Source organism: Phalangium opilio, unplaced genomic scaffold (genome assembly GCF_054372755.1).
Source record: "Phalangium opilio isolate 3A_F unplaced genomic scaffold, DU_Popi_V2 ptg000025l_1, whole genome shotgun sequence".
In the NCBI taxonomy this organism is placed as follows: domain Eukaryota; kingdom Metazoa; phylum Arthropoda; class Arachnida; order Opiliones; family Phalangiidae; genus Phalangium; species Phalangium opilio.
Genome location: NW_028324156.1, coordinates 3,123,393 through 3,139,158, shown reverse-complemented (window position 1 = coordinate 3,139,158; position 15,766 = coordinate 3,123,393). Strand labels below are relative to the sequence as shown.

Below are 15,766 nucleotides of genomic sequence, written 5' to 3'. Positions count from 1 at the left end.
GCGTTCTTGCGCGATACTACTAAGCATTGAGTTGAGAAAATTACCACTAGAGTGGCATTTGCGTTAACCTGCCTATTGGGGTATGTGGGACACTTTTGAAAACATTGGGACGGACGGACAGCTACAAAGTTTATCACGCCATGGTGTCGCCATCTCTAAGCCTAGATAAGAAATGTATAATTACATGTATTCTTGAAATCAGTCAAATATCCTGCCTTTTCTTTTAGTTCTCTTGGTTGCACCGGGATGACGCCACAAGCGCGTGATATAGTTAATCGGGATTCGGGGCTTATATCTTAGTTGTGAGGTCACGCAAAGAGACATTCCGATTGGTTTCATTTTATCCAATCATTATTTTATCTTCTCCGCATTCGCGGAAGGCGTAAAACCTTGTACAATATGGCGTTGTTTTGAAGCCAGTTTGTACACGGTGGCTTCTTATTCCCTAAATATATCGTAATTTAATTCGAAAAATGATCAAAAATTTCTTATATTTATTAAAAATTTGTTAAATTAATAGTTTTAAAAATGGCAGATTTGTTTAAATCGGCTCTAGGATATATATCGGGCGTCGCGCCGAATAACACGGATCACGAATTCGTAGGTCAAATTGTAGAATTAGGAAATCAAAAATTACGCGTAAAAAAGGTTATTGCAGAAGGTAAGCAAATAAAAAAATATTTAATTCTTTCATTTTTTACCCTATTTGTCGTACCAAAAGTGCATTAGTCTATAAATATATAAGTTAGATTAAAATTTAGTCTTCTATGTCTATGTCAAGAAAAAAATAGCCTAACTCAAAACCTTGGGGGTGGGTTTTTTCCCTTTACAATTCTCCAATTTTCAAGAATTTTGCATAATTGTCTTAAATACCGTTTTTAAATGCCAAAATAATAATGTTTCCTACATTCCTGTAATAAATTTATTCATAAAAATTATAAAATGGGTTCAACCTACAGACTGATGCTTATCTATGTGTTATTGCGAAATCTTATATGTAAACTGTTATTTTTCTCTTTTAGGAGGTTTTGGATTTGTTTTTGTAGCCCAAGATGTAGTTTCGGGAAAAGAATATGCTCTTAAAGTAAGAATATACTGTTTAAAATGAAATCCCAACATAGCTTAGTTAGAATAATATACCTAATCAATATTTTCATTATCAAATTAGCGTTTGTTAGCTGGAGATTTGGACACAAGTCAAGAAATTGTTCAAGAAATAACGTTTCTCGTATCCTTTTAAATCCTTTTCTTGAAATTACTATGAGATTCTTTAAAGATACAATCCTTAACCCAAATTTTATAGAAAAAACTATCAGGACACCCTTATATTATAGAATACTTTGCCGCAGCTTCAATTGAAAAAGATAAATCTGGTCACGGGAAAAACGAATACCTAATATTGACTGAATTGTGTTCTGGTGGCCCTTTGGTTGATATATTAAGAGCACATCAAGGCCCTCTCCCCTTAGAGCAAGTGTTGCAGATTACATACCAAACATGTAGCGCAGTACAGCATATGCATAACCAACAACCGCCTATAATACATAGAGACTTAAAAGTGCGATTTTTTTTTTATTAACTATATAGTTAATGAGATGTTCTAAATGTAAAATATCATTCTAGATTGAAAACCTACTATTGGCAGATAATGGCAACATTAAACTGTGCGATTTTGGAAGTGCAACCACTAAATCTTACAATCCTGATAATTCCTGGACTGCTATAAAACGTAGTCTTATTGAAGATGAGGTATAATAAATTTGGTACCATACCCCAAAAATGTTTATAAGACGCTTACTATACTACCAAAATGCTTAAAAGACGCGTACTATACTACCAAAGTGCTTATAAGACGCGTACTATACTACCAAAATGCTTAAAAGACGCGTACTATACTACCAAAGTGCTTATAAGACGCGTACTATACTACCAAAATGCTTAAAAGACGCGTACTATACTACCAAAAAGCTTATAAGACGCGTACTATACTCCAAATAGCTTATAAGACGCGTACTATACTCCAAATAGCTTATAAGACGCGTACTATACTCCAAATAGCTTATAAGACGCGTACTATACTCCAAATAGCTTATAAGACGCGTACTATACTACCAAAATGCTTCTAAGAGGCGTACTATACTACCAAAATGCTTATAAAACTCGTACTATACTCAAAAAATGCTTATAAGACTCGTACTATACTCAAAAAAATGCTTATAAGACGCGTACTATACTCCAAAAATGCTTATAAGACGCGTACTATACTCCAAAAATGCTTATAAGACGCGTACTATACTCCAAAAATGTTTATAAGACGCGTACTATACTCCAAAAATGTTTATAAGACGCGTACTATACTCCAAAAATGTTTATAAGACGCGTACTATACTCCAAAAATGTTTATAAGACGCGTACTATACTGCAAAAAAGCTTATAAGACTAGCCCTAGCCCTAGCCCTAGTACTATACTCCGAAAAGCTTATAAGACTAACCCTAGTACTATACTCCCACGTGTTTATACGCGTAGTACTATACTCCCACGTGTTTATACGCGTAGTACTATACTCCCACGTGTTTATACGCGTAGTACTATACTCCCACGTGTTTATACGCGTAGTACTATACTCCCACGTGTTTATACGCGTAGTACTATACTCCCACGTGTTTATACGCTTAGTACTATACTCCCACGTGTTTATACGCGTAGTACTATACTCCCACGTGTTTATACGCGTAGTACTATACTCCCACGTGTTTATACGCGTAGTACTATACTCCCACGTGTTTATACGCGTAGTACTATACTCCCACGTGTTTATACGCGTAGTACTATACTCCCACGTGTTTATAAGCTTAGTACTATACTCCCACGTGTTTATACGAGTAGTACTATACTCCCACGTGTTTATACGCGTAGTACTATACTCCCACGTGTTTATACGAGTAGTACTATACTCCCACGTGTTTATACGCGTAGTACTATACTCCCACGTGTTTATACGCGTAGTACTATACTCCCACGTGTTTATACGCGTAGTACTATACTCCCACGTGTTTATACGCGTAGTACTATACTCCCACGTGTTTATACGCGTAGTACTATACTCCCACGTGTTTATACGCGTAGTACTATACTCCCACGTGTTTATACGCGTAGTACTATACTCCCACGTGTTTATAAGCTTAGTACTATACTCCCACGTGTTTATACGAGTAGTACTATACTCCCACGTGTTTATACGCGTAGTACTATACTCCCACGTGTTTATACGCGTAGTACTATACTCCCACGTGTTTATACGCGTAGTACTATACTCCCACGTGTTTATACGCGTAGTACTATACTCCCACGTGTTTATACGCTTAGTACTATACTCCCACGTGTTTATACGCGTAGTACTATACTCCCACGTGTTTATACGCGTAGTACTATACTCCCACGTGTTTATACGCGTAGTACTATACTCCCACGTGTTTATACGCGTAGTACTATACTCCCACGTGTTTATACGCGTAGTACTATACTCCCACGTGTTTATACGCGTAGTACTATACTCCCACGTGTTTATACGCGTAGTACTATACTCCCACGTGTTTATAAGCTTAGTACTATACTCCCACGTGTTTATACGAGTAGTACTATACTCCCACGTGTTTATACGCGTAGTACTATACTCCCACGTGTTTATACGCGTAGTACTATACTCCCACGTGTTTATACGCGTAGTACTATACTCCCACGTGTTTATACGCTTAGTACTATACTCCCACGTGTTTATACGCTTAGTACTATACTCCCACGTGTTTATACGCGTAGTACTATACTCCCACGTGTTTATACGCGTAGTACTATACTCCCACGTGTTTATACGCGTAGTACTATACTCCCACGTGTTTATACGCGTAGTACTATACTCCCACGTGTTTATACGCGTAGTACTATACTCCCACGTGTTTATACGCGTAGTACTATACTCCCACGTGTTTATACGCGTAGTACTATACTCCCACGTGTTTATAAGCTTAGTACTATACTCCCACGTGTTTATACGAGTAGTACTATACTCCCACGTGTTTATACGCGTAGTACTATACTCCCACGTGTTTATACGCGTAGTACTATACTCCCACGTGTTTATACGCGTAGTACTATACTCCCACGTGTTTATACGCGTAGTACTATACTCCCACGTGTTTATAAGCTTAGTACTATACTCCCACGTGTTTATACGCGTAGTACTATACTCCCACGTGTTTATACGCGTAGTACTATACTCCCACGTGTTTATACGCGTAGTACTATACTCCCACGTGTTTATACGCGTAGTACTATACTCCCACGTGTTTATACGCGTAGTACTATACTCCCACGTGTTTATACGCTTAGTACTATACTCCCACGTGTTTATACGCGTAGTACTATACTCCCACGTGTTTATACGCTTAGTACTATACTCCCACGTGTTTATACGCTTAGTACTATACTCCCACGTGTTTATACGCGTAGTACTATACTCCCACGTGTTTATACGCGTAGTACTATACTCCCACGTGTTTATACGCGTAGTACTATACTCCCACGTGTTTATACGCGTAGTACTATACTCCCACGTGTTTATACGCGTAGTACTATACTCCCACGTGTTTATAAGCTTAGTACTATACTCCCACGTGTTTATACGAGTAGTACTATACTCCCACGTGTTTATACGCGTAGTACTATACTCCCACGTGTTTATACGCGTAGTACTATACTCCCACGTGTTTATACGCGTAGTACTATACTCCCACGTGTTTATACGCGTAGTACTATACTCCCACGTGTTTATAAGCTTAGTACTATACTCCCACGTGTTTATACGCGTAGTACTATACTCCCACGTGTTTATACGCGTAGTACTATACTCCCACGTGTTTATACGCGTAGTACTATACTCCCACGTGTTTATACGCGTAGTACTATACTCCCACGTGTTTATACGCGTAGTACTATACTCCCACGTGTTTATACGCGTAGTACTATACTCCCACGTGTTTATACGCGTAGTACTATACTCCCACGTGTTTATACGCGTAGTACTATACTCCCACGTGTTTATACGCGTAGTACTATACTCCCACGTGTTTATACGCGTAGTACTATACTCCCACGTGTTTATACGCGTAGTACTATACTCCCACGTGTTTATACGCGTAGTACTATACTCCCACGTGTTTATACGCGTAGTACTATACTCCCACGTGTTTATACGCTTAGTACTATACTCCCACGTGTTTATACGCTTAGTACTATACTCCCACGTGTTTATACGCTTAGTACTATACTCCCACGTGTTTATACGCTTAGTACTATACTCCCACGTGTTTATACGCGTAGTACTATAGACCTAAGTCGCGTCAAATTAGTCCTGTATCGCAACCAAAATTAAGTGGAATTTGTATTTCACCTTTCCAGATGAGCAAACACACGACCCCAATGTATAGACCACCAGAAATCCTAGATACTTATAATAACTACCCTATAAATGAAGCCATGGATGTATGGGCATTGGGCTGCGTGATATTTCTATTGTCATTCCGAGAACACCCATTTGAAGATTCGGCTAAATTACGTATTATAAATGCCAAATATAACATTCCACCTGATGATACTCAATACGACGTTTTACACGATTTGATACGTAAGCGAAAACCAAACGATTAACGCACCCAGCTGAGTCGAAACTCGATCCTCAAGTACCTCTTGGTAATTTCAGGTGGTATGCTTCAAATCAACCCCGAAGATAGGCCAACTATCTCCGAGGTTGTTCAAAGGCTACTAGAGATTGGGGAAGCGAGACATATCAACCTGAATGCCCCTTTAAAGTTTAGTCTCCCAGAGATGGGAATAGTCAGTAACCCTGGTGCTAATATGCCCTATCAAACAAACAACCAACCTCTTGGAATGAACACGCAAATGGCGGGGGCGGCGGCGGGGGCAGCGGCAGTTGGAGCCCAAGGAAATTGGGGCGCTAACCCTGGTTCGGGTAGTTTGTTTACTTCCCTTCGTGGGGGAGCCGGTAGTTTCTTAAAGAAATTAGGCGATACGTCTTCTAAAGTTATGGCAACAGTTCAACAGTCTATTGCCAGACAGGATTTAGACATTAGTTACGTCACTTCACGTATTTTAGTAATGTCTTATCCTGCTGAAGGATTGGAGTCAACATACCGTAACCACATAGAAGACGTTAAAGCGTTCATGGAAACCCGGCATAAGGGTCATTACGTTATTTATAATATATCGGGAAGAACCTACCACTCGACCAAATTTTCCGGGGTTAGAGTGATAGAATCGGGCTGGTCCTCGAAAAAAGCTCCACCTCTTAGAAAAATTATAGGTCTGTGTCGCAGCCTGCTGGCTTGGCTGCAATCTGATGAGAAAAATATCTGTGTTATACATTGTCTGGTAATTTAATTTAATTTCACTTAAACTGCTTAAAAGTGAAGCGAAGCGGTTTTGGGGGAAAAATAGAAATTGTTTATTTTAGGATGGTAAAGTGTCTTCTTGCATACTCGTCTGTGCTTTCTTGATATTTAACAATGTCTTTGAGACACCCGAGGAAGCGTTGCAAATGTTTGCCTTCGCGCGTTGCCCCATTATTCTGAATGCCTCTCAAATAAGGTTCATAGATTAATTCTCTTTCGTATTTAAATCGCGAATCACTCTGAAAATTCATCTTATCTCTTCAGATATCTGAGATACGTTTCCCAAATCACATCCCCTCGATCGGCCCTACATTTGCACCCGATTTGTATCATGTCGGTTGCAGTTAGACCAGTTCCCCTCTTTACAAAACTCAAGTTAGTTCACAGTGGTATTTAAATAATTACTGTTTGAACTGACAAAATGCGTTAAATTGTACGTAAAACAGAGATGGTTGCAGACCATTTGCGGAGATTTATATGGACGAAGATAGAATCTTTTCTACGTCCCAAGAATATGAAAAGATTAGACATTTTAATATAGCCGATAAAGAAGTGACCATACCATTATCCGTCACCGTTTTTGGGGATTTTACCGTGGCGTTGTACCATGCCAGGTCAACATTCGGGGGTAAAGTTCAAGGGAAAGTTACGGCTATTCGTATATGCCAGTTACAATTACATACGGGTTTCTTAAGCCCTGGAATTAATTCTGTAACATTTACAAGGTAGATACGGATTAAACTTAAATTAATTTAGTTTAGTTGAGGAAACAAAAAGAAGATAATTAGATTTAATTGAACTTTAACTTTTAGGCACGAACTGGATGGTATAGAAGAGCATGACCGCTATCCTGATAGTTTTAGTTTAACCCTGTATTTCAATGTTCTTACAAACCGCGAGGAAAAAGCTGACGAGCGCAAAATGCCCTGGTTACAAGTTGATAGGAAAGAATTGGAACCCAAAGTAGTTTTTGGCAACAATTTAGAAATGGACGAAACTTTAGGTATTTTAGAAATGCTTGCAATGCGTTTACGTTTACTTAACTATTACGCCTTACAGCACACTTCCAAAACAAACCAAAGAGACCCCCTCCACCGGAAAACCTCGCTAATGTTCGCCCCCAAACTCAAACCTGGCGAGACGCCCCTGATAGTGACGAAGAAGATGAAGGGTTACTATTCAGTGCTAAATCTAGCGAAGAACCAGTTCGACCCCCTCGCCCACCAAGACCCCCGTCTCCTCAACACGAAGTCGCTGACTTACTCAATTTAGGAGGTGGTGGTGGTGGTGGTGGAGGCGCTGCAGCAACCGGACCTACCAAGATAACAAATGGAGCGGCTGCAACACCATTCCCAAACCTTGTAGACATAACTAACGAGCAAAATGAGAACGCCAACTCAAATTTTGACCTACTGACAAATGCCCAAGCGTCTGTGCCCACTATTACAACATCCGGACCTGGATTTGATCCATTTGGAACTACTCAAGGAGGAGGAGGCAATCTTTTTGACCCTTTTCAAAATGGTCCAAGTGGAGCTTCGTCCGAGGCAGCTAATCAAAAGAGTGCCGCTAATACACCGGGAACTGCCGCTGAATCCGAAGACTACTTTGACCCATTCAGCACTGGTATAAGATCTAGCATCAGCGCTAATAATACTCCCTTAGTAAGCATTAACAAGATTTGTCTCTATTTTTTTATGTCATTCCCATAATCACCACCGCATTTTAGGCCTAGCAAGAACAGTTTCTTCGTTGTGGTTTTTTTTTTATAACACTCCTCTGTGTTGTTATTTCTAGCATAAGCCGACTATACCCTCTAGCGCTTCAGCCTTTAACATGAATCAAGAAGCATTTTTGGGTAGCTGGGATTCTGTATTCCAGTCATCCACGCCAGGAACTACGCAAGGCCATCCTGCGGTCTCGACAATGGGAAATACTAACGGGCTTCAGAGGCCAATGGGAGCCGCTAATATACCACGAAATGCCTCAAGCCCCAACTTAGAAGCCTTGAAAAATATGTCAGCTGATCCTTTCGCTGATCTTGGTCAGTATAAACACGCGTCGCGTAGAGACAGTACGGTTTTTCGATAAGTATAATTCAATTTTACAGCAAATCTAAGTAAAGGCAACCCTAGTAAACCAATGAACAATTGGAAACCCAATTCGAGTAGCGGCGCGACATTGGGTTCCCAATCAAACAGCAGTAGTCCAATTCATTTCCCACGACCTTCTTCATTCGCCGGTAATAGCGGTGGTAACTGGCCTCAAGGAGTACCACCCCAAACAAACGGAGTACCACCACCACCGAAACCAACTCCTTCACCAAATACTCGAACAGCGCCTCCTCCTGCACCAACTAAACCAGACTATAGTCGTTTTGGACAAGCCTTTAAAGAACCTGATAACAAAACTGGAGTTCGTAAGTATAAAGATTTGTTTTAATTTAAGAGGGTTTAATTGGGTTTCAAGATTTAAGTTAGTTAATCGAATAAGCGTCTTAATTAAGCTCCTAAGCCAAAAACCACGTCTGATCAGTTTGAGGATCTATTGGGCACTCAGGGGTTCTCTAATTTTGGTAAAAAAGATACGGGTCCCAAAACTATGGGAGAGTTGAGGAAAGAGGAATTGGTAAAGGAAATGGACCCTGAGAAAATTAAGGTAATAGTCAGAAGGGTTACAATGTCAATTAAAGGGACTGCAAAGAAGGCATCGGCGGGTGGGTAAAAATGATTCGAAATACGTCACAGACATCACGTGATGCCAAGATACAAAGGCTCCTCGTGGAGTGGAACTAGTTAACATCTAGTCCTTGTTTTTCGCGAGATTGCAGCGCCAATTCCATGAAGTGGTAATTTTCGAAGTAAAACGAACTACTAAGCTTCTTTGAACCACCCCCGCCTCTCCTTGGTCACGTGCCTCTGACGTATTTGAAATAATTTTTACCCACCCGCCGATGCCTGCTTTACAGTCCCTTTAATGTAGGACAAGGGACTAAAACATTGTATACTTAACTCGGTAGATATTAGAATGGACAGAACGTAAAGAAAGAAATATAAGAGCGCTGTTATGTTCATTGCACACTGTACTATGGGAAGGTACTAGGTGGCAAGAGGTAGGGATGCATCAATTGGTGACGTATAATGACGTTAAGAAAATGTATCGTAAAGCTTGTCTGGCAGTTCATCCCGATAAGGTAGAAGACCGTATAGTCATAAGTTCATAAGATATGTTCCACTGATAAGTTTGTCACTGGTAACTTAGAAACTAGAGCTTGTTATGAAATGAATGAGGTAGGTCATAGATTCGAGGTAAAGCGAGGGAGGCCTGGTGAGGTGCTGTCAAAGGCTTAGTACTTAGACTAAATAGGATGATGGAAGTCCTGCAAAACTAATTAACCACCGAGTGTAGTACTTCAATTCTCGCTTGTCGTTCTCCCTCGAACTAGCTCGAGCTGTAAGTCTCTACGTAACATTACGAAGTACTTATTGAAGGAACATATCTTATAAGCTTATGGTATAACTTATACATTGTTTCTAGCATAGTAAACAATAATAACGATATCTTGTCGTTCTCGCTTTAAACAGCAAGTGGGAACTGATAATGAAAACTTGTCAAAATTAATATTTATGGAGCTCAATGACGCTTGGAGCGAATTTGAGAAACAAAACCCATCAGCTAACTAGTCATTTTTAGTAGGATTAAAATTAAAAAGGTGTAGTTTTCAAAACCATATATATATATATATATTAATGACTTTCGGACAACGAAAAATTCCTAAATATAATCGTGAAAACAACATGAAATGAAACGTACGTGGTTTCAAAGAAAAGAAAAAAGAATAAAAAGCGTAAAAAGCCGCAACGCTAACTACAATAGGGTGTATATATTATATAAGAACATTGTATTATAGCCGATTGTTGGAAATTTAAGTAATCATTGACATTTTCCTTATTCGCTGATTAATTAACATTCCTTAAGATTTAAATAATATTAATTAAATTAAATTAAGATGCGCCTGCGCCTACGCCTATGTTTAAAGCCTGTTCCCAGTTCCCAGTTTTGTTAAGGTTACGTTACGTTACGTTAGGTTAATTGTATAACTATAATGTTACGTTTTTTAGGCTACCCTACTTAAGTAGGAGAAAATTTTTAATTTTCGCGTCCATTTAATTTGGAAAGCAGAAATTAATATTAATATTAATATCGCCCTTTAATTATTCCCATCCATATTTTAATTAATTAATTAAGTTAAACGCGTAAAATTAATGTATTATCGTCGTCCATGTGAAATATATTTATTTTGGAAGAAAAAAAAATGTGTTTTTGAGTGTTCTTAAAATGCAAAAAAAAAGAAAAAATGTTTAAAAACGAAAAAATGGAATCTCAAATCAAACCGTACCACTCTAATGTCAAAAAAAAACATTCAAATCAATTTATTTTATAAGTTTATACTGAGTTATGTTAATGTTTTACGTTAAATGTCCTTTTTTTTAAAAGAAAAAAAAACCAACCTAATATTAATAAATTTAAGTATTAATTAAACCCATTTCATTTCTTTTAATTAATTAATTAATTAATAACTAGTCAAAGGTTTACCATTGATTTTGTTCCCGTAATTATGTTTTATTTTTAATTAAAAAGAAGAAATAAATCTGCTAATAGTTATATCAAGAAGTGATATCTAGTTTACTAGGGAGAAGGATAAGTATTCACGCGCCATAGTCCCAGGCCCCCTTTCAAAATACAATGGGGGGGGGGACGTAAAAGGAGGCCGCTGAGCTATTTCGCTACACTCTCCTCAGTCGGAAAATATGAATGTAATTTTCGCGTCTGTCGCGCTGACGTGGTTTGCAAGAACCAATGAGATACTGGCTGGTTGTAATTTAGAGGCGGCGGGGATTAACTCCGTTTGGACTGGAGATAAAACTGGAAATGTGGCGCGAATTTATAACTTCTTCCTAGTAAACTATGAATGTAATTTTCGCCATTCGCGTCTGTCGCACTGACGTGAGTTCTGAAGAACCAAGAGATACTGGCTGGTTGTAATGTAATTTAGAGGTGGCGGGGATTAACCTCTCTCCGGACTTACTATACGTTTGGACCGGAGATGAAGCTAGATTAAAAATGTGGCACGAATTTATACCTTCTTCCTAGTAAACTAGATATCGCTTCTTGGTTATATCGAAGATATAACCGTTATGTAATGTTGGCACAACAAAAAACATTAAACAAGAATAGCATTCTATCCAGATTATAAAATCATAATGTCTAATAGCGGTAATCTTAGGGTAACTATAGTAACTAACTAACTTTCTTTCATTTTAGGGAAAGCAATAAAAGAACGCAAAAAGAATTAAATTAAAATTAATATATTCTATCATCGGTGTTAATAATATTAAAGTGGATATATTGATTGTAAGATTTAAGATTCGGAACCACCCAATCCTGTTTTTCTAAGTTTCTTTCCGAATTAACATTCTGTCATGATTCATGAATAAATTATAAATCAAATTGAAGTTGTTGAATTCAATTCAGTTCAATTCAAAGTGCAAAAATATTATTTATTTATTCTTTTAAATGTTTTTAGGGTTAAATTTTACATTCATATTTCATCGGACTCTAAGGCATAACGTAACGTGTTTATGTAAATTTCTGAATTAGTTCTTCGCGTTTTGACTTTTCCCTTTTGCTGTTTTCTAGAAACTGTAATAATAGTCAAATATACGTTACTATCAAGAAGTGATATCTAGATTATTAGGGAGAAGCTATAAGACGCCTAAGCATTCGCGTGCCATAGTCCCAGCCCCCCTTTCAAAATACAAGGGGGGACGTAAAAGGAGGCGCCGGGCTATTTCGACTCTCCTCAGTCGGAAAATATGACTGTAATTTTCGTCATTCGCGTCGTGCTGACGTGAGTTTTCAAGAACCAATGAGATGCTGGTTGTAATTTAGAGGCGGGGATTAACTCCGGACCTACTATACGTTTGGACTGGAGATAAAGCTGCTGGAAATGTGGGGCGAATTTATACCTTCTCTCTGAGATACTAGATATAACTTCTTGACGTTACTATGAAATACGAACGTAATAATTTCATCATTTACTTTGACTTTTTCCGAGTACGAAGATTTAACGTCTCTTAGTTTCAACTCGAGCTTTTCAAACTCGGTCTCCAACACACTTAGAGTCTGTTTTAGCTCAAAACTTTCAACTTTATCCAAAACTAAGGGGGTTAGAGTCTTATCCAGTAGATTAAAATCAAAAGATCTGCAATACGAAGAATTAACACTCTGTAATTAGAATATGACCAGCAGTTGGTTATTACATTTGAGACATCAACTGATCCTGTTCGAGGGAATTTTCCTCCATAGTTTTTTTCAACTCCTCATATTTTTTCCTAAAATCCTCGGCAAAATTTCGCATTGATTCGTAACTAACGTATAGCTTATCTTCATTATGTCCTGAATACGATATAACAAGTTGACTAAACTTAAAGAAATTTGAGCAACCAAGAGACACGCGCCTTTACCATACCTATTACGTCAGCCAATACGTTTGTAGCTATATCGGCCGAAGGTGGTAAATTAGGGTTTTCGACATTGGTCTCAATTTTTAAATTTTTCATGTACTCCTAAAAGTAAAAATCTGTAACCCCCGGTACATAATTTACGATCCTAATAATGTAAAAAAAAAAAAAAAAATTGTGAAATACATAGCTTAGCTGCGACAATTCCGCTTCATCCCTAAACTCCTTAGCAATTTTTCGAAGAACTTCTTGTAACTTTGAATTTTGTCTCGAATCAATTTGCTCCGCAATATGCAAGAAAGCTAATCTGCTTTGTTGTTGCACCAACAACCGAATTAACTTGTTGGGAAGGGATAAATTGTTAATTTTTTTTTTAACCAGTTACTGAACTGAACTTATCCAAAGCGTACGTTACGTGGCAATTGCAAAAATCTTACATTAGCTTGTTTATCTATGAAATATTGTTGCCGTTTTTCCTTAATGTCATAATTGGCCGTAACAACTTCATTCATTAACAAGTTTACGTATTTTAAAACCTCTTTAGGTAAAATGTCTTTCGAAAAGGATGTAAGTTCTTTAGTCAGTTCATTGTTTTTAATGGTAGCTTGGTCTATTTTAAGTCTAAAAAAATAGACAATTTGATTTATTCGATTCTCTAATATCGAAATATCCGAGGGGGTAGACGCTCTAGGTCTCTGTGTACACCTGAGTTCAAAAGAGTTCAGCAATTGACAGTGCATCGAGTTCAAATCCTTCGGAACTCAGAGTTCAGCTTTGACAGTACATCGAGTTCAAGTCATATTGTACACCTGAGTTCTCAAGTGTCTTCCCCCTCGGAAATATCTTAACGTACTTTAATTGCCAAATATCTAAACCTTGCTCGGGTATATTTTTCGAAATTTTATCTTCTAAAATCGCAATTTGTTCCTTCAAACCCTCTTTAATTGCTTCGGCTCGTATTAAATTTTGTTTCGCGTTTATTAAACTGTATAAGACAATGTATTTAAAACCAATGAACGATCGAGATAAGCGACGAATAAAGTTGGCAAAACCTTTCATGGAGACGACAAAGCTCTTTTTTCCATCTTAGGAAATTTTCAAGGCCTTGATCAGATGAGTCATTAAATTCTGTATCGTTTTCCTCAGCCCAAATTGGCTATAGGTACCGATATAAAAATTAACCGGTGTTTGCAAGACGATAATTATCAATCGTTATAATTACGGTACCATCTTAAATTTTTCGTTAACGTAGCCTTTTAAGCTAGATAAGAAAGTTTCCTCCAATTTCATATAAGATTCGGAGTTACAAAATGAACTGCATGATAAGTTTTGTCTTTCCAAAGATGAATTTTCACTAACTCGGCTATCAGACTCGTTTGTAAATTCGGTCAAAGCAATGACAAGATTATCAAGTACATCCGAGAGCTAAAAGTTGACATTTGTTGTCAAATTGTGATAATGTCGAGGTTGGTAGCGTTGTTAATACCTCTTTAAAAGTTCCTAAACATTTCTCTTGTGCGACTTTAAATTCATTTTCAACTTGTTCTTTAAGAGATTCTACATCACTGACTTCAACCTTATGATTTTTTAAACAACTAACGAAAAGCGCGCTATTTTTAATTTGTTCAAATTGAGATTAATTAGGGCGTGTACCTGCTTAAAATCTTTCGTTGATTAATTATTTCCCGTTTAGCTTTTTCCTTCATTTCAATCTCTGCTATTTTACGTCTATTTTATAATTTAACAAGTTGCAGTTGCAGTTAGAGCTGAACTACGTTTCTATAGACCTTTCCATTAATTACTTGCAGAGAAACAAAGATTCAGGCGGGAGGCCGCCCCCTTATTCTTTCCCTGACACACCAGACGAAGCCATACATGTGAGGCTCAGGCTAACCAACTCGCGCTGCCTCTAGCGGTGCTTCCTGGCGCGAGGGAAATAACCCAAGAAGGTGACCTCTCCGCCCCTGTGGTGTTTGCTTGTTGCTTCTCTTATGAAATTAATGGAATGGTCTATGGAAGGGCAAGGACAACTCACTGAATTTCATTATCAATCTCTGATACGTTAGACAGATTATATTTCTTTAACTCTTTCGCTATGAATTCTGGGTTTATTTCCTTATTGTTAATGTCGTCTGTGACACTAGCAATTTTTCCATATTCTGCAGCTTTACAAAAGCTTTCTAGAAACTGCCTTAGCTTAGGGTCTTCGAAAAGCCAATCGAAGGTTTCACCCTCGAGTGTACGACCCTCATTACAATTTAACAGTGTCAGGACACGCGCCAAAGTGTTACCATTAATGTCTGATGACATATTTTACTCAGTACGTGTACTGTAATTACCAGCGTACCTTTCTTATTAATTACCTCGTTCAAACTTAACTATAATCCTAATAGGCCTTAACATTCTTACATAGGGTTGGTCAATGTGGTTCCAATTTCCAAATTACAGTTGGTTTTCAGTTTCCACTTCTTTGATGGTCTTTCAAAAATCGTTTGTAATCGTGATTTATATTATTGTATCTGGCAATGATATTTCCAACACAATAGAAATAACTCACTATTAATTACTTTTAAATGTTAAATTGTCATAATCATAAACGTTTAATTACTTAATTTTAATTTAAAAATGCAAAGCTAGCTGAAAAGTCTGAATTCTACTACAAAAAGACACCAGTTGAATCCCGTAACACTGAGGGGCAGCAGCATCGCCACTGCACGATCCAACGAAATTGGAATACATGTATCTAGAGGTGTTTTTTTTTTTCTTGCTTACGTTTT

At 37.9% G+C, this 15,766-nt stretch overlaps 2 protein-coding genes across 5 annotated transcripts; one reads left to right on the top strand and one right to left on the bottom strand.

Moving 5' to 3' along the window:
- The first annotated feature begins 356 nt into the window (after nt 1–356).
- On the top strand, nt 357–11,981 carry aux (cyclin-G-associated kinase). Of its 2 annotated transcripts, none has more exons than XM_089869171.1 (17): nt 357–661; nt 1,023–1,084; nt 1,169–1,228; nt 1,304–1,558; nt 1,624–1,749; nt 5,456–5,681; nt 5,757–6,445; nt 6,528–6,661; nt 6,730–6,840; nt 6,912–7,190; nt 7,278–7,468; nt 7,525–8,129; nt 8,347–8,509; nt 8,576–8,884; nt 8,972–9,123; nt 9,485–9,658; nt 10,050–11,981. In XM_089869171.1, the coding sequence occupies exons 1-17, from the start codon at nt 529–531 to the stop codon at nt 10,146–10,148; spliced, it is 3,768 nt and encodes a 1,255-aa protein (XP_089725297.1). In that variant the 5' UTR covers nt 357–528; the 3' UTR covers nt 10,149–11,981. The 2 variants fall into 2 exon arrangements, with proteins under 2 accessions (XP_089725297.1, XP_089725296.1); XM_089869170.1 differs by having other exon boundaries at nt 358–661; nt 8,263–8,509.
- Nucleotides 11,982–12,005: 24 nt separating this feature from the next.
- Nucleotides 12,006–15,713, bottom strand: LOC149691778 (HAUS augmin-like complex subunit 3). 3 transcript variants are annotated; one of them, XM_089869181.1, is made up of 14 exons: nt 15,598–15,713; nt 15,399–15,508; nt 15,025–15,318; nt 14,643–14,717; nt 14,476–14,584; nt 14,217–14,414; nt 14,042–14,145; nt 13,843–13,974; nt 13,427–13,610; nt 13,176–13,328; nt 12,998–13,094; nt 12,789–12,924; nt 12,568–12,730; nt 12,006–12,168 (listed from the first exon to the last, which is right to left on the bottom strand). In XM_089869181.1, the coding sequence occupies exons 3-14, from the start codon at nt 15,297–15,299 to the stop codon at nt 12,106–12,108; spliced, it is 1,689 nt and encodes a 562-aa protein (XP_089725307.1). In that variant the 5' UTR covers nt 15,300–15,318; nt 15,399–15,508; nt 15,598–15,713; the 3' UTR covers nt 12,006–12,105. The 3 variants fall into 3 exon arrangements, with proteins under 3 accessions (XP_089725307.1, XP_089725308.1, XP_089725309.1); XM_089869182.1 differs by having other exon boundaries at nt 15,399–15,467; nt 15,547–15,682; XM_089869183.1 differs by having other exon boundaries at nt 12,548–12,730; nt 15,399–15,612.
- Nucleotides 15,714–15,766: the final 53 nt, after the last annotated feature.